Here is a 22,897-nt window from a genome sequence, read left to right as displayed (position 1 = left end):
ATGGCCTGACTTTCCTCCCAGATCAGTAGAACTCCTGCCTTACAGTGGTGTAACTGAAGGGAGAATGAGGGCCATAATTTTAAGTTGAGGGTAAATGTATGGGGGATGGGAATGTTATAATTGAGGGGATAGGTAATGAGAAAGTGGAGTTTCATTTATAGGGTTGTGTTTCAAATACGACTCAATAAGTGACTTGAACTATTTATCTGATGGCTGTGGAACAACATACATGATTGGCTTTGGACCATTTCCTAGTGGATGGGTGTCCACCTCATAAAAACAAACAAGCAAGCAAGCAAAAATACCATTGCACGAGACCTTAAATAACAATCATTGCTAGTTTTAGTAGGGAAGCTAAAGACCGAATAGTAATGGAAACTGAACTTCTGTCACCCCTAGCAGTGCCTTTAGAACAAAGCCAAGGAACATTTTGTGAAACATATTAGGCCAGGTCTGTACTACAGAGGTTTGTTGCTTTGTTTGTAGCTATCTTAGTGGTGTGAAAAAACCATACCCCCAGCCAACATAGTTATGCTGGCAAAGCCCCTGTGTAGACACAATTATTCTGGCAGAAGAGTGCTTCTATCAGCTTAGCTAATTTGTTTGGGGAAGTGGTTTAGCTACTCTGATAAGAGCAACTTCTCCTGTTGGCATACGCTGTGTCTACATTAGGGAGCTCTGCTAGTACAACTGAACCAGCAATAGCATTTCTAGTGTAGGTAAAGGGTTAGAGAAGATTGCATCGCTGCTGCCCATGCCGTATTTGATTTCTGTTGTGAATAAAGGACTTCAGTGTCTAGGTTGCATTAAACACACTTAAAACCAACTTCACCAAACAAGGACATTCCACCAGAGAAGTAGGTTGCATCATGGATTGGGCCACCCAAATACCCCAAGAACCTCCTTCAATCTGGCAATAAAACTCCCTCTGACTGTGCACCCTTAGTTGTTACTTACCCTGTATATTTTGCAGTGTGGAGTGGTATCATTAAACAGTGACAACCCATACTCAATGGCGGCGACCACATTCTTAAAGAAATCTTTCTTGAACTCCTTCTTCTGGCCTTCAAACAGCCCCCCAGCCTCTCCAAGCTGCTCATCAGAAGCAAGCTCCTCACAGACCAGGACACACCTGCACTCAAAGCTGCAGCAGACCCTGCCAGAACAACAGATACGAAACCTGCAGACATTTCTTCACTGCTACAATGATCAACAACCCACCTCTCTGCAAAGACACACCTTTCATGGTTCCTAAGCATGCTTAGTGCAACATGTGGTATCCCCACCAAAGGCCCTAGTACAACAAATGGGTGAAACCAGTCAATCACTATGCTCTTGAATGAACTCTTTCACAGAAAAATAAGACAAACACTTTTCACAAAACAATCACTCCATACCTGACCTCACAGTCTTCATCCTCAAAAGGAAACCTGCACAACACCTTCAAAAGATGAGCCTGGGAGCTTAAATTCATAACTTTGCTAGACGTTAAAAATCACGGACTGAATAGAGACACTGGATTTACGGCTTATGAGAACAGTCTATAACCCACTAACAAACCTGCACTCCTCCCTGGCTGCCATTTTATTTTTCCCTTCCTTTCCCTGTGACTGAAGCGGTGTTAATGGGCCACTTCACTTTACATGGTTCCTTGAAATACATGTTAACTACTTATGCTAAACAATCTGTTCCACTCTGAGGGCTAGTCTACACTGGCGGTGCTAAATTGGCAGTGTAGACAAGCCCTGAATCTGAGTATGTTTCCCAGACCTGAAGAAAAGCTCTGTGTAAGCTTGAAAGCTTGTCTCTCTCACCATCAGAAGTTGGCTCAATAAAAGAGATTACCTCACCCACTTTTTAACAACTTTATAAATAAATGTTATATAGAGAAACTTAGTGTAGCTTAGTACAGTATGTTCATCATTTTTACGTTACCTGCAGTACGAACAAGAAATAACATGTAAGAAGTTTTACCCAGAAGAATCAATACCAACCCAATATGTTGCTGGGTGCCTAGCTCTTGTTTACATATAAATGATATGAGCTCATGCTTTATTTATCTTGTATAAAATCAGCTGTTTCTCAAAGTACAGGGGGCCTTTCAGTGGTTCTAAATTCAGCTGTTGTCAGGATTTGCTGGAGCACAAAGCATGCTTATTCACAGCCAGTCAAAGTGCAGGAGTTGCACTTCTGAGGAGAAAAACGTCTCCCAGGCTGCAAAAAGAAAAAGATATTATATGTTGTTAAAAAGAATATTGTAGACAGAAAAGTTTGGTATCATTTGTAATGCTTCTGGTGAAAGTTTTTTATCAGGCCTGGTCTTGGCCCTGAAAATGTTGAAGAGCATGCATGTCAGAATAAAAAGCACTTAACACAGCAGGGATCCTGAGGAGACTTGAATAAAGACAGTTAAGAAAGATGATCTATCATGAAAACATTAATATAAAGTACATGTAGAGTACAAAGAAAACACACACAATTCCTATCAACAACAGGACTCTGAATAGGCATAGGTTTCAGAGTAACAGCCGTGTTAGTCTGTATTCGCAAAAAGAAAAGGAGTACTGGTGCATCTTAGAGACTTAACCAATTTATTTGACCATGAGCTTTCGTGAGCTACAGCTCACTTCATAGGCATAAAGGCCAGTCCTAGCTAATCTCAGCGCAGGATCAGATCCTAAAGTGACTGAGTTGTTTTGTTTAATTCCGATTGGTCTCCTATAGCTTATCAGTGTTAATGCTGATGGAAATTGAATTGAAGAATTTATGCTAGTGAAATGCTATTATACAAATGTACATGGAATGGAAAAATAAAAGATGTGCAAAGAGCCAAAGACCTGTTGTTTAAACATTTGAAAGTTTACAGAAAACTTCCTGTAATATTTGTCCACTTCCAATAAACACCTTCACATTGATGTTTTAGACTAGTAGGAAACTATTATCCTGTAATAATGGTTTATTCCAGAGATGGTGCTTTTCAAAGATTAGATCATCATTTTAATTATTATTTATTTGTTTAGTATAGGTATCAACCATCAAATAATTATTTGGATTGCCTGATTGAGCTGTCTGTAGATTTTGTTGGACTTAATGTGTCACTCTTTCTAGTTTTGCTTTGTGGATGATGATTGTTTGTCTTTTCTGTAGAACAACAAGCCTCCAAACTCACCAGCCTATATCTTCATGATCGACGTGTCCTATAGTAACATCAAGAGTGGCCTTGTTAAACTCATATGTAATGAGCTGAAGACTGTGCTGGATAAACTTCCAAGGTAAAGAGATCACAGTGTGTTTTGTATAATTTTCCTCATCTCAGCAACTCACTTGCTGAACAGAGAAAACAAAAAAAGCTTCAGAAAATATCAAAATTATGATAAGTTTTAGGACAATAATTGGCAGATCACACTAGACTACATATTTAACATTGCTGACAGTTCTAAAATAGTTTGACTGGCATCGAGGCTTGCTTAACTCATTAAGGGTAAAGAGCAGTTATGCAAGTTAAAGATTTGGTTGGTTTTTATGGTTTTAGAAACTTGAATAAAGACAGTTAAGAAAAATGATCTATCATGAAAACATTAATATAAAGTACATGTAGAGTACAAAAAAAACCACACACGATTCCTATCGCCACCAGGACTCTGAACAGGTATAAAGGCCTGTCCTAGCTAATATCAGTACATGATCAGATCCTAAATACTGTAATTAGATTTTTTTTAAAACACATTTTCGTCAAGAATTTTTTTTGTTGCTTTCATATAGTTTTTAATTCCTTTAAGGGAATTATTATTAAGATTATCCATATAAGGCAGTCTAACAAAATTTGCTGATTTTTTTCCCCCCCACGTTTCAATGTATCTTTGCACTCAGCAGCCGTAGATAAAAGTTTTTGCAGGAAGATGAGATGAAATTATAATAGATATCACCCCCCTCATTAAAATTATTGTTATTGTTATTATTTATTATTATATGCATTTCTGAGATGCTAAAGGAATTGCTCTTTGCCTTTATTGTAAGGAGAAGGGATTGCTGTTATCCTATGATGGCGTGTGGATGGCCTAAGCTGGGTCCAGCAGACAGGCAGTTAGCTCCGTGCCCATGCCTCTGTGAACCGTATCCCATGGGGGCAAGATTTATGGTAATAAGGAAGTATATCTGCTGAGGGCAATTGGAGCTAAGGGCTTATGCCAGGCAGTCCTAATGAAATGGCTCACTGATAGGCAGGAGAAAGGGCAAGTGAAGCGGGTAAGGAGTAAGCCCAGATCCTCAAAAGTATTTAAGCACCTAAATGCCTGGAAGGATCTGGGGCTAGGTTACCCCAGGAGTCTCAGAAAAGGCAACTCCCATACCAAGTTAAAAGGGATTAGAGTTTTCTATAGCCTTATCAGGACCTCTGTTTTTCCCCTACTTGCTTAAAACTGTTCAACTAAAACTAAAATGTTCCAATTTGGGTGCTTAAAACCAGTCCCTCAAATGTATATTTAGGCACTGAAGTCTCTGGACCTTGTGGGTGCTCATCACCCTAAAAATCAGACTCTGAATATTAGGAGTTAAACCGCTACCAGGCAGGCTCTAAAGAGAACTGTGATGTGTTTGAGCCATGTTAGTTAACGCTGTCTGCTTCCACATCCATGACTAATCTTTAGAATTGTGAGAGAGGAAACTGCAAAATTCACTATTGAGGTGATATGTGAAGAGTATCCTCTTATAGAATTGCCTAGATGCATGTTGCTTAAGGGTGTTTTGGTTAACTAGCTAGTGTGTGCATCTCTTTTCCACACAGTAAAGGAATATATAAGTGGAGACTATTACTAATCCCTTGGCCTTGTCAAGATACTAAATGTTGGAATAGCCTTCTTGGTGGTTACCTCAGTAACTGTGTCTGAGTGGCAGGGTAGAATTAGAACCTTCCCTTCGGAAATGATTCATCTGTCTAGGTGCAGTTTGCGAAGTTATTTCAAATAAGTCATAATGTAGCCCAGGAAGTATAGACCATTGATTCATTTTTGATCAAAATAATCCTTTTATGATCCAGCTGTGTTTCCATGAGCCAAGAATGGCAGATTAACATTCTACACCGACATGAGAATTACAGATTGGAGAAAGGAAAAATGAGTATTTTTACATTTTAAATTAACTTTGTGAATCGCCATAGGCAATTCATTTTTAAGATATCTTGAAAACAGCGAGATCTGATAGGAAATACCATGTCAGGATTCTTTTATGTAGCTAATTTCTCTTTATTGCTTGACCCTCAACAAAGTAGGAATTGTAATAAAACACTGTTTTTATTTCACCTTTTCCCCCTGCTTGTGGGTACTGGATGTCCAGAGCATAAGCATGGGCTCATCCAAAGGTCAGATCATGGGCTAGAGTCTCTGTTGGGATGACTCCACCGAAATCAGTGGGGTTATGCAAGCAGAAATGTTGGCCTCAAAAATGATACACTTTGACTAGCGGCTGATTTGTAGAGAAAATATTTCTGTAGTAAGATAAGAGGGCTTTTTATTTAAACACTTATCTTTACAGTTGTTGTTCCACTTAGTATTAATTAACACTGTTGTTATTTAATGACTGTATATACAGCAGGGACCAAGAGAACAAAACATACAGCGCCAATTAGTGGGAGCATGTACGTGTCCATGGGCAGGATTGTGTCCACAACCAAATGCTGACCGTGCTATGGTAGAAATAAAATAAAAATCTGTTTTTTTTAAAACAACGGGCAAAGTATTTCCTCAGAGTTTTTAAAAATATTCAACTGCAAACAATCAGGACCAAATCCTGACTCCTCTGAAGTCAAGGGGAGTTTTGCCATTGACTTCAAGTGGGAACAGGATTTTACTGTCACTGAAGGACAAATATTTTTTAGAGTATGGGTTCTCTATCTGGACATTGTGAACAGGTTTTGAGTTCTCATTTGCCAAAACCTTTTTTCTGTTGTAACATTTGGGTGGAGCAAGCTGAGACCTGATTTTCTAGAGAGTGGCACATTGGTTGTTTGTGATTTGCACTAGGTCACAAAGAGTACATTTTACCCTGGTGTAGAGGAGCAGCCAGTGCCTCACTCAGGTCCTCATGATGGTGGTTTCCATCCTATCAATGTGCTTTTGGGGGGCCTCAGTACATCACAGATCAACTCGTAGACTATTGCAGACTGCCACAGAGAGAATCTGGCCAGTCTTTTCTGGACAGAGATGGTGTCCAGCTGACAACTCATATTTGAAGGGTAAACCTGGGGCAATCTTCATTTATCTTGACAAATGAATTTTAATTTTATGACTAACTGACAGAGTTCTTCTCTGAGATAAGTAATTTATTTGCGTGGGTGAATAAAATACCTGTGGTTTTTATCATCATTCTTATCATAGGAAAGGGTAGGTAATGATGCTATTCCTAGGCTGGTAGATTTTTTTTTAAACAATTTTGCAAAACTGTTAAATAGTATAACTTTTTAGCATACTGATATATGTACTGTAGTATATTTTATACACTTAAATTCCTAGTAACATGAGACTTTACACATTGGGCTATTAAATTTTTGCGGGGCATATGAGTGAAGCCTCTGGGAGTTTGTTTGAGAATTACAGTATCTGGTTTGTGGATTAGTGACTTTCTATCATGTTAATTTGTTCCATGCACAAATGGCAATCATACACTTTTACACTGAATGACTTCTGTTGTAGATTGATTTTCCTGTTTCCCTTAATCTAAATAATCCGAGTCCTTTCACTGCAACTTCTGAGTGTCTTGTGACTGTTAAAGAATATGTAGACGTACATCCCTGAGAGGTAGGGAAATGCTGTTATCTCCGGTTTACAGATGGGAAACTGAGGCACAGAGAGATTAAGTGATTTGTCCAAGGTCACACAGGAAGTAGATAACCAAATTGAACCTGGATATCCCACATTTTGTTTTGTTTCTTTTTATTTTTTTAAACAATGTTGTTGTGTTTTAATGGGGGAAAAGAATCAGACAAATGTTCTGACCGGCACTAGTAGTAATGTTGCTGCCCAGAGAGCTGTAGAGGTGCTATCTTCATAAGAATAAGGGCTGAATCTGCTGTTTACAAAATTCCCAGAAGAGGGACAGCTGTGAGATACGCAGTATGGCAGCCCCATACCCGTTGTTGACCTGATAGGAGCAAACAACAAGCAGTATTGAACAGTTTACACAGTACATAACACAGCTATGGAGGGAATGAAAGTGGCTGATAAACAGAAAGAAGAAACATGAGATTGACTCTCACAAGTCCCAAAGTATCATTAGATCACCAGAAGATGTTCCCAATAAGTGGAATTACTGTTCCATCAGTCATTAGCAGTAAGTATCATTGAACTTTAATCTGTTTCCAATAAAGCAGATTTTTCAACTAACTGGGTCTCCTTTTTAGATTATATGTGACTATTGCTCAGTTGATTCCATATTCGGGACTTGCCCTTTGGATGGGAGGCACATTTGATAAGATAGATTTAAAGAAACCAACCAACCAAACAAAAAGTTTATACCAATTAATTTAATTAGATTATATTAACTAGCACTAACTCTACGATTGGGACATTCCATCTTAATGTTGGTTGTTCTACCACACAGACGTTATCTACCAGCACCCTGGCATTTCAAACAACTCTTATTATTGCAAAATAAATGTTACAAAATTATTTCCAGTTCTGTTTTATATTTTTCTCACAGAGAAGGGCAAGAAGAGACCTCAGCTATTCGAGTTGGCTTTGTCACCTATAACAAAGTTCTCCATTTCTTTAACGTAAAGAGCAACCTAGCTCAGCCTCAGATGATGGTAGTATCGGATGTTGGAGAAGTCTTTGTTCCTTTGCTGGATGGTTTCCTTGTCAACTTTCAGGAATCACGATCTGTTGTGAACAAGTAAAGAACTAATTTTTCATTTTTGAATATGAATTGAATATTCTTCATTATTGCTTACAGCAAATAATGATCCTTCCAAAAAGTCAGCCAGAAATCTTGGAAGCAGAGAGATCACTACCTTGAAATAAACTGGATTATTTGTTTTTATCTGAAAGTCTTAGAGGCGAGCAAGCATTTAGAAAGCTTGTACCCTAGTTTTCCAGTTCTGAAACACAGAAAAGAGCTATCAGCTGGCCTTTTCAAAGCTGAGATAGAAGGCAAAATTTACCCCATGTGTGACAGAGAACACAATGTACTGGACGTTGCTTACAGAATATTGGAAAAGGGATTGGAGCATTGTGTAGTATACTGCATGTATTTCACTCCACTGACATGTATGCTACAAGCTAACCATGATCTTATGTTCCTGAAGTCCTCCTAGTACAGTTACTCCCCAAATTTAAGCTACTCTGCTTTTTTTATTTCAGTATCATGTGTGACTTGACATTATTTTATAATTAAATTAGAAGTGTAAATTTTGTAAAATTTAAAATCCAGACAGTTTTATAGTGGCTGGAAACCTACAAATTTGCATTACTAAAATTCCTTTGAATTTTATTTTAATGGAAAGCAAGTTATTGTGTAAAAAGGCTTGATGTGTTACAGATTTTTAGGTATTAACACAAGTATTCTAACCAGCTGAAACACTTTGATCCTTTTTCCCTTTCATAGCTTGTTGGACCAGATTCCAGAGATGTTTGCAGACACTAATGAGAGTGAGACTGTCTTTGCTCCTGTTATCCAGGCTGGCATGGAAGCACTAAAGGTTAGAACGTTCCTGTGTGTGTGAGAACAAAGTCTTTACTAGGATAAGCTACGAAAATTCACTTTGCTAATGACTTTGCCAAGTTCTCCCACAAATTGCAGTGGGAAACCAAAAGAAACCACTGATAGTTTCCAGAACTTAGATTCCATTATTGACCAGGACGGGCGGGTGAATGATTGACAGACACCTGGGATGGGTTTCAGCAACAGGCCACAGCTTTATTAATTATACCTTGGGGAGGGGCACTACATTGCCCGCCCCTGGTTCTCATGTAGCAGGCATTTAATTGGGCCCAGTAAGAATTACTGGGCTTTTACCACAAACCAGACAACTCAGGTAGACCCTCCCCAGTCTATCTCAGGAACTCAGCTCAGTTGTGAAACTCTTCCTTCCATCACATCCTCCACAGAAGGGTGGTGGAGTAACCCACAGGGCTGGGTGGGGGAACCTCTGTCCACAAAATCTTCAGACGACTCCTCCACTCTGAGCACTAGGTCCAATTGCACATTCTCGAGGCTCATTTACCTCTGGGAGCTGGCCCTGTTAGCCTTTACCTGAACTGGACAACGGCTGAAGGTAGTGATGAGTCAATAGTCATAACAGTGTGATATGAACCTTGTATCCCACTATTTCTAACCCAGATGTACCTCCAGGTGGCTGCCAGAAAGGTGAACAAAAACAACCCACTGGACTACAAGCCAGTTTGGTCCAATGGAAAAAATTACTTCCTGACCCCCTAAAAACAAGGGGTCAGTGAGACCCCGACAGCATCATAAGCAGCACAACTATAAGTAGAGGGAGAGAGGGAGGGCAGGGCAGCTAACTGGACAGTTTTGAACAAGAGGCTTTTGAAAAGCCAGGGTTAGCTTAAATAGGTGGTTGCAGGGAACATAGCAGCCAGTCAGCTGGCCTTGCCTCTTTTGCCCAGCCAGTGACTAAGCAGAGAACCAAAGTGGGGGTTGAGGGAGGCAGTAGCCCCTGCTTCCTTCCCTACCACACCTGTGTGTTGGACTTCTTTCATTCCCTGCTGGCCAGTCTGAAGACCTCCCCCCACTAAAGGCGGTAAGGGGGTATTCTGGCAGCACCTTCGAGCCACTATACTGAAATTTGGGTCAGTGTTTCCATTTTAATATCTATTTTCCGATTTTTGCTCACTGAGAGGCAATTGCAGACCCTAGTGCCCAGTCTGCATAGACTAGACACTTGAGAGAAGAAGGGGATCAGGCTGTGAAGCAGCTATGGAGGTTACTTCAGCCTGGAATCTTAAGTAATGTACTCTGGGCACTTACCCAGCCCCCTTACTCTTATGTATACAGGGAGAATGAGAAGAGTCAATGCAGTGGTGGGACCCTCAGTCCTGCCCAGGCCCCAGCCCCAAGCGTACTCTTCTTTGTGTACAGAACTGCATTAGTTCCACTGAACAGGACACTGCCACGGCTTTGCAGGAGAGGGCTGGATTTTCCTCTTAATCAACAAGTTTTAGTCGCTTGAATACATCTGAAGGTGAAATACCCTGGACACAGTGCATCTCCAGTGTTTTCCCATGTGCCTGGTAAGTGCTAACACTGGCAATTAAAAGAATGCCACCAGGCTGCACTGTAGCTTTTACAGGGACAGAAAGCAACAGCTAGTGGTTTAAAATACAATCACTTTGATTATCTGTGAACTGTCTACAAAGAAAGCACAAACCCACAAGATGATAATCTTCTTGCACTAAAAAAGGAGACTATTTCCTAGGCCTTTTTGAGCTATTAATTTAATAGCTCTTCTCATGAACTATTCTTCAGTATCACAATGTACGTTTGCAAAGATGATGTATTCATTTAATCTGTTCTTCTGTCAGGTCCTTTTTCTAATGGTATTTACTTTTAGTTTTAAAAAAGTAAAATTGCCATTCAGAACTATACAAGTTGTAATTCCCTCCGATGTTTGCAAAAAAAAAAAGGGGAATGACCCTGATATTAACCTGTAAAGAATAGCTACGAATAGTAACTGCTATTCATAAGGCTTTTAATGCAAAGAGCACACATTCTATGTGCATATTAACAAGAGAACCATTCCAGTCTAAAAGGGAAAAAATAGATTAAATTCATACTGGTGGAGATATATTTTGGCCCAGTACATATACATAATTAAAACTGTCTAGCATATTTTCAATTCAGAGCAGTTTTAACCAAGAGCAATGCTAAAGTAAAAAGACTTTCTGATTTTTAATAATGTGATAAATAAGATGATGCTATTAAGCTTCAATAAAAGATGTTTGTTCTAACATAAATTGAGGAAATTGACATACACATATTTTCTTTTAAAAAAAGCCATATGGCTGAGTGAAATCCCAGCCCCATTAAAGTCATTAGGAGTTTTGCCATTGACTTTAGTGGCGCCAGGTTTTCACCCCAAGAATTTAAAAGTTTACATTGAAACTATCCACTCAGAATGCAGTTCTCTCATGTCAGTGGGACTGTCAAGGTTCAATTTTGAATTTCCCAGCTTTTCTCAAGGTGCCAACACCTTAATTTACTGAAACCTTGGTTTGTTTTTGTAAAGTGCATACACTCTTGGCTGTGTGTAGTACAGTGTCACTGGAACTGCAAGTATAATTTAGGTGTGCAGTCACACACATTCGTGTGTCTTTTTTTTTTTTTTTTTAAATCAGGAACTTTAATATTTAAACAAATCACAGAAAGGGCCATTATAATTTTGGTTTCCACTCCAGTGGGCAATCTCAGTAGAAAGATGAAGGATTAAATAAATGTGGATTTATCACTTCTGGATAGAAATGTCAATTAAAGTAGAACAGGGTTGGGATACTTGTACTGTTGCTGCATCTGCTGTTCTGGGAATTGAGCACATGAGTCGGCAGGGTGGCAATCTGAAGCTGTTGACAAATACCAAATTTTGTTAAAATTTTAAGTGTAAAAAAAACTTGGAATATAATTGCATTTACCGCATCCCTTAATTACAGGAAGAAACTTTTTTTTACATGTGTAGATACTGGTAGTTTTGACTTTTCCATCTAGAAGTGTAATTTTTGATGCCAGGCATTTCCCTCAAGAATTCATTCATTCATTCTTAAATTGAAAATAAAACCTGAATAGTGGCTCATGTGCATTGAATTAAATATTTTTAGGACTTTTACAAAAAAAATCTTTTAAAAATATTACGCATTTATATACAAAAAATTAGAAAAATGCCAAATGGAATAGGCATCTCTCACGAAGGAAAGAAATAAACAAATATACAGTAAGTACAGGCACAAGAAAATTATAAACCTAGTAATGAATTCACTTGATAACAGGTCAGTCTGGACCTGGCTGGAAACTTCTTGTGTACATTTATTCTGCAAGTCATCCGATTAGCCAAGTAGACTGTTTGTTTTTCTTTGTGTTCCTATATCTGTAACATCCCACACTTTTGCCAGTCGTTCTGTTCACTTCAGTGCAGAACATTCCTATTAGAAGCTAACAACTGCTGTCCTACCAGCTGTTAGCAATTATTAAAATGATCACACTGACTGTCTTCATAAGTAGGTGAAATGGAAGCTTAGGTAAAATTTTGGCAGAAGACTTGTAGTGGTGAGTTAGTTGAAGAATATAGAGAACTCCTAAATTCCTGAATACCGTATGAGGTCATTTTCTTAAAATTTACCACCTATGCTAGATGCTGGACTTAGCAAAAGAGGGCCAGATCCTCAGCTGGTGTAAACCAGTGTAGCTCCACTGAAGTCAGCATAGCTTTGCTAACTTTCACCAGCCAAGGATCTGGCCCAATGTCTTCTGTGTACACAGACAGCCCATATTGACTTCCCTACAACCTATGTGCATCTGGCCTGAGTTGGAAGGACCACCTGAGAAGGTTTTTTCAATTTCAGCATCCATTCAGTCTTTGGATTCCCTGCTGAGACTTCCATCAGGGTGGTAGCTTTGTGTGATGTGGACACTTGTTCAATAGATACTGGACTAAGAATACAAACTTACTTCATGCAGGTGGCCAAACAGTTGCCAGCACCAAGCCACATGATATTTGCAACCTCGAGCAGAAAGGCTGTGGGTCCCTTTACCAATCTCTTCAGCCATCCTCTAACCCCATAATTTTTCTTTTTGGGCTTGTCCCATATTCTGTGGGGTCTGATCCAAAGCCCATTGAAGTCAGTGAAAAGACTTCCTCAATTAGATTTGGTTCAGGGCCATAAAGATATCATGCCTGGACAGCACAAGGTTTTTTTCTGGCTAGCAAGATATATAAACGTACAGGATGAATACAAAGAATCTTAAAAAATCTGGAACACCATAGCAACCCTTCTTTTAGCCTAACTGTTAAGCTTTGCTCAAATATTAAGGGATCCCATGAGCAAAGTTAGGCTATTGTCTTCAGACCCTTTAAAGATTCCTTGACTTCAGCCTGGGTGTTCATATACCCCTAGTGATCCAAGAAGAAAAAAACTCTCTCATTCCCCGCAACATATGATTTAAATTGGAAATTGTTTTTTTTTAAAAAGAACTTCTCCAGATATAGAGATATAACTTTTATTGACATTATTCAAGTGGAGAAAAAAGCATTGAGCGGGGGCCAGATTCTTCTGTCCTTGTTCACACACCACTCTGATTGACTGCAGTGGGACTCACTCATGCATAAGAACTACAGAATTGCACTGTCTGTTTATTCTTTATTGCATCTTGTTGTTTAACATTTATATTGCAGTAGTACCTTCTATTTAACTCATGGGCGTTAAAAAAAAATTAAATTGATAGCAGTCTGGGATACGTATTGTTAACTTTGTCCATCGAGACTAGATTCCTATGTGGAAATCACTGAAACACCACATATGACCAGACATATCTATGTTAGATTAAGCTATTTATGGATATTAAATTCCCAGTGATTTTCTTTTGGGATTTTGGTGCCATGAAGAGTTCAGTCTCTAAACAAATGGACAATTTAGCTTACGAGGATTTAGGGAAAATTTACAATTTTGTTTACACAATTGCATGAAAATCAGGTTAATCTGTTTATACCACCAGCAGAATAAAAGGTTGTTACTGTGTATTTGTAACAGGCAGCAGAATGCGCTGGAAAGTTGTTTATCTTCCATTCTTCATTGCCGACTGCTGAAGCACCAGGGAAGCTAAAAAACAGAGATGACAAAAAACTGATCAATACGGATAAAGAGAAGGTATTTCCTATTTAGAGCTTACAATGATTTGAGAAGAAAATTGCGATGATTTTTGTTGTTAGGTTTCTTCAAAGAATGGGGTAAATTTCGATAACTGCATATTAATTACTTTTATAAAGTTTATTATGTTCCCATCATCCTGGTGCATGAGTACTATTTATCTAATTAACACACATTAATGTCAATCCTAAATCAACAACAAAGTAATACTGCCCTAAATCATAGAATCACAGAATATCAGGGTTGGAAGGGACCTCAGGAGGTCATCTAGTCCAACCCCCTGCTCAAAGCAGGACCAATCCCCAACTAAATTATCCCAGCCAGGGCTTTGTCAAGCCTGACCTTAAAAACCTCTAAGGAAGGAGATTCCACCACCTCCCTAGGTAACCCATTCCAGTGCTTCACCACTCTCCCAGTGAAAAAGTTTTTCCTAATATACGACCTAAACCTCCCCCACTGCAACTTGAGACCATTACTCCTTGTTCTGTCATCTGCTACCACTGAGAACAGCCAAGCTCCATCCTCTTTGGAATCCCCTTTCAGGTAGTTGAAAGCAGCTATCAAATCCCCTCTACACCATAAATGAAGCGTGCACAAGGAAAAAAAAAAAAAGCCATTCCCTTAACAAGAAGTTTTGCTTACTGTTAACTCAGAGCTTTTTTTCCTCCAAAAACTTATGTTGAATCTCAGCATTCTGATGCAGTTTCCTAGAGCAAAGATGACCAGATAGTGGCTGGCATAGGTTTTAGGATCCCTGGCCTAGTTCTCTACCTTAAAAGTTGAACTTCAGTGCTATCTGTACCTGCCCTGGGCTCCTGCGTGACACCTCTTTTCTAAATGGCTGCGTGCGCACTGGGGTCTGAGGCATCACAAGTCCTAGCTTCCACAATTTGGTAGGCTCTGGGATTCAAAGGGTTCCATGCTCCATTGTGAGCCAGGCTTCCCAGGAACACAAAAGGAATGTGCTCAGTATTAGGCCCCAAGTTCATTTTTTCATTTATGAGACAGGCAAGGAAGGGGCATCGTTTCAGTCGTCTTGGCCCAAAAAAAGGGCATCAAGAAGCAGAGGAATGAAGACACCTTGCCTGAGACACCTTGCCTGCTTCTTGTACCCTCCTATAACCAGACCACAGTCATGCTCCCCTTTCACAGTGATATATGCATCTACATCCAACTGCGTATCCTTTCCATTCCCAACCCATCCAACTCTCTCACACTTCCACACTTTCCAACAAACCCTGGTCTCTACAGGAGTTTTTGTTGTAGCACTAGATACTGTTGCAAAACTGCCCCTGTGCTGGTTAGTATGGATCATCCCTCTCCATTTGTGAGCAGGACCTACATTTAGCTAAAAATCGACGGCCGAATTCTGCTCTGCTACATGCATGCAGCTGCCACTGACTTCAGTGGGAGTTGGGTGTCTGAGGGCTAAATTGGGCTCTCAAGCAGTTAGTTTAATTGCATTAGCTGTGTCATTTTTCATTTTTCGAGTAGATGGTTGAATTTTGACATATTCTCAACAATATCTTAGGTGATGTCCAAAGAGAAATTACCATGACTACTTTTTTTTTAATTCTCTGCAGATACTTTTCCAGCCACAGGTGAATTTTTATGAGTCCCTGGCCAGAGATTGTGTGGCTAATGGCTGCTGTGTGAATCTGTTCCTCTTCCCAAACCAGTATGTGGATGTAGCCTCCATGGGTCTTGTCACAATGTACACTGGAGGAACTCTTTACAAATACAACAATTTTCAGGTAAGTGCTAACAAATTCCCTATCTGTCAGATTAGTTGCTAGGAATTTACTGTTTTCTTTCCATTATAAAGGAATATCTAGTCTAGTCTAGCATAAAAAATGAGTGAACCTGAGGAAAGCTTGTGTGTGTCCACTAGTGGGCAGAATGCAAAACTTGGAAATGACCAGTCAAGCTCAAGTTAAAGACTTTCAAAAACATGTTCAGTCTCTGAAATGAGCTGGTTAGTATCTTAAAATGAACGGTGCTTACTTAAATACATTAAGACATTTGAATGCATTGACTTCTGAGAAGGTACAGCAATCATTGTTGAACATCACAAATGGAAATACTTATGTCCAAAAGGAAATGGACATTCTTTGGAGAAAAATGAGAATCTAATCATTTACTCAAAAAGTTGTGGGTGTTTCCCAGCCATGACAAGACCAACATGTTCAGGATTCATATCTTTCCAGTAAAGCAGTTTATAGGGTGAAATTCATCCCAGTGTAGAGGGGACCCATATTTGAGAATTTCTGTAGGCAAAAGGGGATTTTCTCTTTGCTCAAAACTGATCTGCACGTGCATTTTCTTGCTGACCAAGCGGGAAACACACACAATGCACACACAGTCCTGGCTGGGGCCTTAAAATCCATCCTCCAGGCACCCATCTGCCAGGAAGGTAATGTCAGTGCAGCAGCTCAGTAGTTGTCAATGGAATGCACCCTGACTCACAGGGTGATCCCTTTGGGGAGTAGAGGAATTCTAAACGTCCAGGATTGTAGGAATGTTTACTGTTGAATTGGCTTATTCTTGCACATCCTCATATCTGTTCAAAGGGACATGCGGAATACTGCAGATGGCTCATGTTTAAAGACTACAAGTAAAGAGGAGGATGTTTTACATACACATCCATTTAAAAACATAAACTGTTTTAAAGACTGTGGCATTTTTTGCTGTTTGCTGCCATCCAGTGGTGGATGTCAGCTTTGGTTTTGATTTGTGTTTTTAGGTACATTCTGATGGTCCCCAATTCCTGAGTGACCTCAGGAAGGACATAGAAAAAAGAACAGGATTTGATGCAATCATGAGGGTTCGCACAAGTACAGGTAACAGTACCCTTTTGGAATGAGAATTAACTTGAGTGCACGTTTCGGTTTTATGCCACCATATTCATAGTTTCCTGGAGAAGAGAATTGTTGAGCTCTAACAAATCATATTACTTTAAATAATAGCATGTTGGAAATTTTGTACATGTTGTTTCTACGATGCCTCGTATTATTTTACACCTTCAGGGCACTTTGCTAGAAATAGAGGTTGAGGGTCTACTTGCAAAAAATGTACATGCCTTTACATTTGAATATGCAGAGTTCTGCTTGAGCATGAAATTAATCTGCACATACAAATCCAGATTCTGCTCACATTACACACACCTCAGGAGCTTGGTTTTTATGTAAACCACTTCTATCAGCTGTTGTGCACCCACTTGTTCCCAGGTTTTGTAAAATCCTCTGTTGTAGTGAAAACCTGTTTTTCCAAACAACTATTCTTCCTACAAATGGAGGTATTCCAGGACCAGCTTTAAATAGAGCAGGTGTCCAGAGGGGCACAAACTCTTCTGTGGATGTTGCAGCCCAGCACCAACTCTGCAACAGTCCTTCCTTTACTCTGGCTCAGCTGCCAGATGGGGAGAGAGTCTTCTGTTACCATGCCTCTTTTTGGCAGTGAAACCAGACATGGCGGCCTACCAGAGTACCTGGGGCCGCTCAGATATCGAGGTCACTCTGTCGTTCCACTCTCATCCTGCACAGCATATTGAACATCAATGAATAATGGGTCACAAAGCCACATTGCTTTAAAAAAATTACAAATACAAAAATAATTTTCTTTGATTTATCTGACTCCAGGTTTCAGGGCCACTGACTTCTTTGGTGCCATTTACATGAACAACACCACAGATGTAGAGATGGCAGCAGTAGACTGCGACAAAGCAATAACAGTGGAGTTCAAGCATGATGACAAACTGAATGAAGACAGTGGAGCCTTAATTCAGGTGACAAACGTTATATCTGTGTCATTCCGTTAGATAATGTGCCAGATTTATTTTTCAGTAATAATAAAATACCTCCCACTCATGGATGTAGAGTATTGACTTGAGTCAGGCATAATTTAGACAAACTCAGAGCAGTCTTACCAGTGCCATTCTGCCAGTTAAGGTTCAGAAGCATGTTTTAATGGACAACAAAGTAGCAGTGATGCTATTCCTATACACCTTAAGTAGAGAAGGTCGAATCTGGCCATAAGTGATTCGCCTAAGGTCATTCAAGTAGTCTATGGCAAACCCACATCTGAGTCCTAGACCTCTGCTGTCGCCACCATCTGCATGTAAGTATGACTCCCATTAGGAAACTACGGTCTTTCAGTCAGAATCACAGCCACCTGGCATGTTGTTGCAGGACACCATAATTGGTTGGCCCATAAAGCTCAAAGTTCTTGCAGCCATCTGTCAAGTCATTTCCTCACATGAGGCCAGGGAATTAAATTCCCCATAAACTTCTGCCAGTGCACCATCCATGGACTCTTAGCAAACACTTCCCAACATGTCAGCTTGCCTAGTAGTTGTGGTGGGCACGAATGAGGACTCAGTTGAAACTTCTAAAATACATTTCATATTTGACTCCAAAGGTGAATCTCAGAGTATGAACCCATTGCTGTGCCAACACCCTGCTCACTTCTACATTTGTTTCTCATTTTAATATTAAGAGGTAAACGTTTCCATAGGTTCAGATTTCTTTGTTTAAAAGCTTGGTTTTTAATTATAAAAATAATTATGAACATTATTTTAAAATTGTTTTTTAATTATAAAATAATTTCAGGATTTTTTTAAATATTTCTCATCCTTAAATAAATCCTTACAGAAATAAACTACACCTGGACTAGGAGAGTATCGTCTCCCAAACTTGATTTAAAATAAATTATGTGGAAACATTATTATAAATCAGCAACTATTTGTAAACACATACAAACATTGAGTCAACTTCACTCAAGAAATGGAGTTTCTTTGTTATTTCTCCATTGGCAAGGGTAGGGCTTGGTCCTACTTTTTCCCTAGAGAAGAAGCTCAGAGCGCCTCTCCAGTGCCTGGGATCCCCCGGTAGCCACAAGCATTGGGCGTCCACATGGAAACCTTCTGCCCAAGCGTCCAACTTCCTGCATATCAACTCCCTACGTAGGAACCATGTTTACCAGGGACTCTGCCCACCAGGAAATTGCATATAATGCCCCCTCTCCTGCTAGAGTGGTTATACAGCACAGAGATGGAAGTTGTACAAGATTGTACCGCAAGTTGGGTTGGGGGTTTTTTGTCATGTGTCTGTGTGTGTAGTCTACGCCTCCTGTTCAACCCCGTCACTTTGCAAGACCGTGCCTGACCTAGTCTCAGAGGAGCCCTGTGGAGCCTCCCATGACAGAAGGCCCGTCAGATTGGGGGTGATTGGGAAGCATGTTCTGGAGACGTAGGACTTCCTCCCTGCCTGGAACCGCAGGCATTCATGGAAGTGGAAGGGGAGGATGGGGATCCTTGTCAGGAGCGAATGGATGCACATCTAACGCATATGAAATTGAATAGTTGGGAGCGCTCTGCTAGCCAAGGCTGATGCCATCGCTGCTTATGCTTTAGCAGTAAAGTTAATATCTGTTCCCAATAATCTGTCAATGGGGGTATTCTTGGAAGTTTAGATTTAAAAGCTGATTAGGGTTCAGAATTTTCTGCCTTTAAACTTATTGGCGATGCTTGTGATACATCCATCTAAGGAATGTAACTATCCCTCAGTGTTATCAATGAGAAATTGTCACCAATTATTATAGTTGCTTATTCGTGACTTCTCTTTTTAACCCCCCAGAAAATGTGACCGCTTATGATCTTCAAAGCTAAACCACAAAATTACCTAAACTGTTATTTTTGCGGTTTTCCTTTTGTCATGCTCCTAGAAACATAATGTATGACTCAGTAGCTAATCCTTGGGTAAATACAGTTCTATAAAACATAACAGGCCTTGTGTGAAGTAATTTCCTAGGGCCACGGTACAATATTGACACTGGATGTACATTCCTTGTAGACTTTAATTTTACATCTCCATTTCAAATGGGAGCTGTTCATAAAGGGTCTGATCCAAGCACACTTAAGTCAATGCAGTCTTTCCATTTACTTTAGTGGGCTTTGGATTAGGCCCATAAAGAACAAAACAGTGAGTTTCATTCATATTGGTGCATTGTGAAAAGCATTACAAGGTACAATATCCTGATTAATACGATGCAGGAAATGTGTTTGCCAAAAAAAGAAATCCTGTTCTCAGTTCCTTTCTTATTCCATACCAGTTCCCCTAAATACTAGCACCATATTTAAACAAAATAGAATCAGATTCCAGTGCAGTAAATCAGAATGATAAAAAGCACTCAAGTGTTAGAGAACAGCTTAACTTTTTGAGATTGTCTTATTAATCTTTTCCTCATATTCTTTTCCTTCCTCCCCTTTTTTTATCATGTGGTGACAGCAATAATGTGATGTGTCGAATAGTTGTCAGATAGCTTCTGCCTATTTTGTGGCATGTATTCATTTACAGTTACTTGCTGAAATGTTTTCTTTAATAAAGTTTTTCAAAAATTAAACAGTTAAAACCTTGTGACTTTCTAAAACAAAGTTGCTGCCAGTTCTTGCTGTTTTCCAATGATGTCATCTGTCTGTGGCGCCATGAGAGCAGCAAGCTTTTTAATCACTCCTGTTGTTGTTGTGTAAATTTTAAGATTAGTTGCTTCTCTGATGGGTTTACACATCAGTGTATTTACATTATGAATGTTGAGGAAATTGTTCCTAAAGCTCATTAACATCTGATGAATGTTGCTAGTCCCGCCTCGCATAAAGCATCTATTATTGCTGTCTTATGTTGAAAGTGCCGAAGACCAGTCGATGGTGGGTTTTTTTGTTTTATACTAAAATAAAGTTAACTGTGGTGAAAACTAGAACTTCTCTTATCATTGCAGTGTGCTGTACTTTACACTTCGATAAGTGGGCAAAGACGACTCCGCGTACACAATATTGGCTTAAACTGTAGTTCCCAGTTAACAGATCTCTACAAGAGTTGTGAAACTGATGCACTTATAAACTTCTTTGCTAAATCAGGTACATTTATGAACTGCCACTTATATTTTTTTTCTAAAACAAAAATATACATATGGAGCGTGATTCTCCTTTAATTTAGACTAGTGCAAATCTGGAGTTACACCAGTGTACAACAGAGAAGAGGTTCAGGACCATATATTTTCTAAGAAGCAGACAGAGCTTTTTGTATCTGGAATATACTTAGACAAAGTTCTTAAATATTGCTGAGTTATTTGTAAGTCAGGCAGCTGAAACAGATAGTGACTTAAAATAGCTGCAGAAATAATTTTACTTGCTTTCTTTAATATTATATGCAGGTTAAATATGGGCCTCTGAAACAAAGTTTTTTATGTCTAATTAACTTTAGGATGATCTTTTCTTTATTCTGTAATGGTAGCTTTCAAAGCCATTCTAAGCCAGCCCTTGAAGACAATCAGAGAGATCCTGGTGAGTCAGACTGCTCGTATGTTGGCATGTTACAGAAGGAATTGTGCCAGCCCATCTGCAGTAAGCCAGGTAAGATGCAGTCCAAGGAGAACGCTCTGTGTCGGAGCTTGAACCTGAGATAAATAACTTTGCAACATTGCAAAAGCAGTGATGCCACAAATTAAAATTTCAGAGTAAGGTTTAACTTCCTTTCATTCTCCAGAGGGAGTTTTTTCTCTTTATCCCCCGCCCCCTTTTTTTTAAAAAAAGAAAAGCAGTGATTGGTTACATTTGAAGTGATGGGTTTTAAATAAGAGTTCTGAAAGTGCATGGTATTTCTCATTATCAGATATTTGACTTATTACAACCATCTGTCACCCACTAACCCCTCTTTTTGTCCTGTGACTACAAGGGTGTTATCAGGCCACTTCACCTTGAACGGTCCCTTAGAATATGTGCAAACTGCTTATGCTAAACTAACTGTTTGACCTTGTATTTAGCTGTGACACACAAAGTACCTTTCCCAGACCTGAAGGACAGCTCTGTGTAGCTCAAAAACCTGTATTTAGCAAATGGTGTAATGCTAACCATAGAGCAATATGTAGGTGAGGAGGGAAGTTTGAATTCCCTAGCTTGGAAGTTCTTTAATGTTGCCAGCCAAGGAGCAGCTAGTCTAAAAAGGGCTTTCCCCGGCTTTCCCCAAAACCCTATACTGATAAAACACTGATGACACACTGCTTGTTTGTAGTTGCCAGCAGGGTTTTAGTACCAGTGTAGTAATCAATCACACTCTGGAGTTGAATCCAGGTTGAATGAAAAGCTACTTTAACTTGTAAAGAGAAGGGTCATACTTTTCACAATACTGTGTGGTGATCTACTCTGAAGATAAAGTAGAATCATAGGACTGGAAGGGGCCTCGAGAGGTCTAGTCCAGTCCCCTGCACTCATGGCAGGACTAAGTATTATCTAGACCATCCCTGACAGGTGTTTATCTAACTTGCTCTTAAAAATCTGCAATGATACCGATTCCACAATCTCCCTAGGCAATTTATTCCAGTGCTTAACCACCCTAACAGGAAATTTTTCCTAATATCCCACCTACACCTCCCATGCTGCAATTTAAGCCCCTTGCTTCTTGTCCTATCCTCAGAGGTTAAGAAGAACAATTCTTCTCCCTCCTCCTCCTAACAACCTTTTATGTACTTGAAAACTGTTATGTCCCCTCTCAGTCCTCTCTTTTCCATACTAAACAAACCCATTTTTTTCAGTCTTCCCTCAGAGGTCATGTTTTCTAGACCTTTAATCATTTTTGTTGCTCTTCTCTCGAATTTCTCCAGTTTGTCCACATCTTTCCTGAAATGTGGTGCCCAGAACTGGACACAATACTCCAGTTGAGGCCTAATCAGTAGTGATTAGACAGGACATGTGAGGCAGTTTGTCTGCTTTAAATGCTTTTTTTGTATATAGTAGATTCAGGATATCTGTGCCTCTACAGCGTGGTCCAGTGGAGAAGGCTCAGAACTGGGGATTTGAGACCTAGGCTCTGTTCCTGGTTTCCCCATTGGCCTGCTGGGTGACCTTAGGCAAGTCACTTAATAGTTCTGTGCCTCAGTTTTCCCATCTAAAACTGGGTGTTATATTATATTTCATTGCAGAGTTACATAATTAACGTATCTTTGTTTTCTTCCTTGAGGTGGAACCTATCAATTTAACTGACTGC

General features: G+C 39.6%; 1 protein-coding gene across 1 annotated transcript in view; it reads left to right on the top strand.

The window, feature by feature from the left end:
- SEC24D (SEC24 homolog D, COPII component) overlaps positions 1-22,897 on the top strand; it is an 82,970-nt gene that overhangs the window by 54,824 nt on the left and 5,249 nt on the right. Inside the window, exons 10-18 of the mRNA XM_077815170.1 lie at positions 3,148-3,272; positions 7,693-7,884; positions 8,596-8,689; positions 13,746-13,862; positions 15,446-15,616; positions 16,606-16,702; positions 17,501-17,646; positions 20,634-20,772; positions 21,149-21,267. Of these exons, the coding sequence (XP_077671296.1) occupies positions 3,148-3,272; positions 7,693-7,884; positions 8,596-8,689; positions 13,746-13,862; positions 15,446-15,616; positions 16,606-16,702; positions 17,501-17,646; positions 20,634-20,772; positions 21,149-21,267 (1,200 nt within the window). The remainder of the gene's footprint in view (positions 1-3,147; positions 3,273-7,692; positions 7,885-8,595; positions 8,690-13,745; positions 13,863-15,445; positions 15,617-16,605; positions 16,703-17,500; positions 17,647-20,633; positions 20,773-21,148; positions 21,268-22,897) is intronic.

This window comes from Eretmochelys imbricata, chromosome 4 (assembly GCF_965152235.1).
Source record: "Eretmochelys imbricata isolate rEreImb1 chromosome 4, rEreImb1.hap1, whole genome shotgun sequence".
NCBI classification, from domain to species: Eukaryota; Metazoa; Chordata; order Testudines; family Cheloniidae; genus Eretmochelys; species Eretmochelys imbricata.
This window is presented reverse-complemented; position numbering and strand designations above follow the sequence as displayed.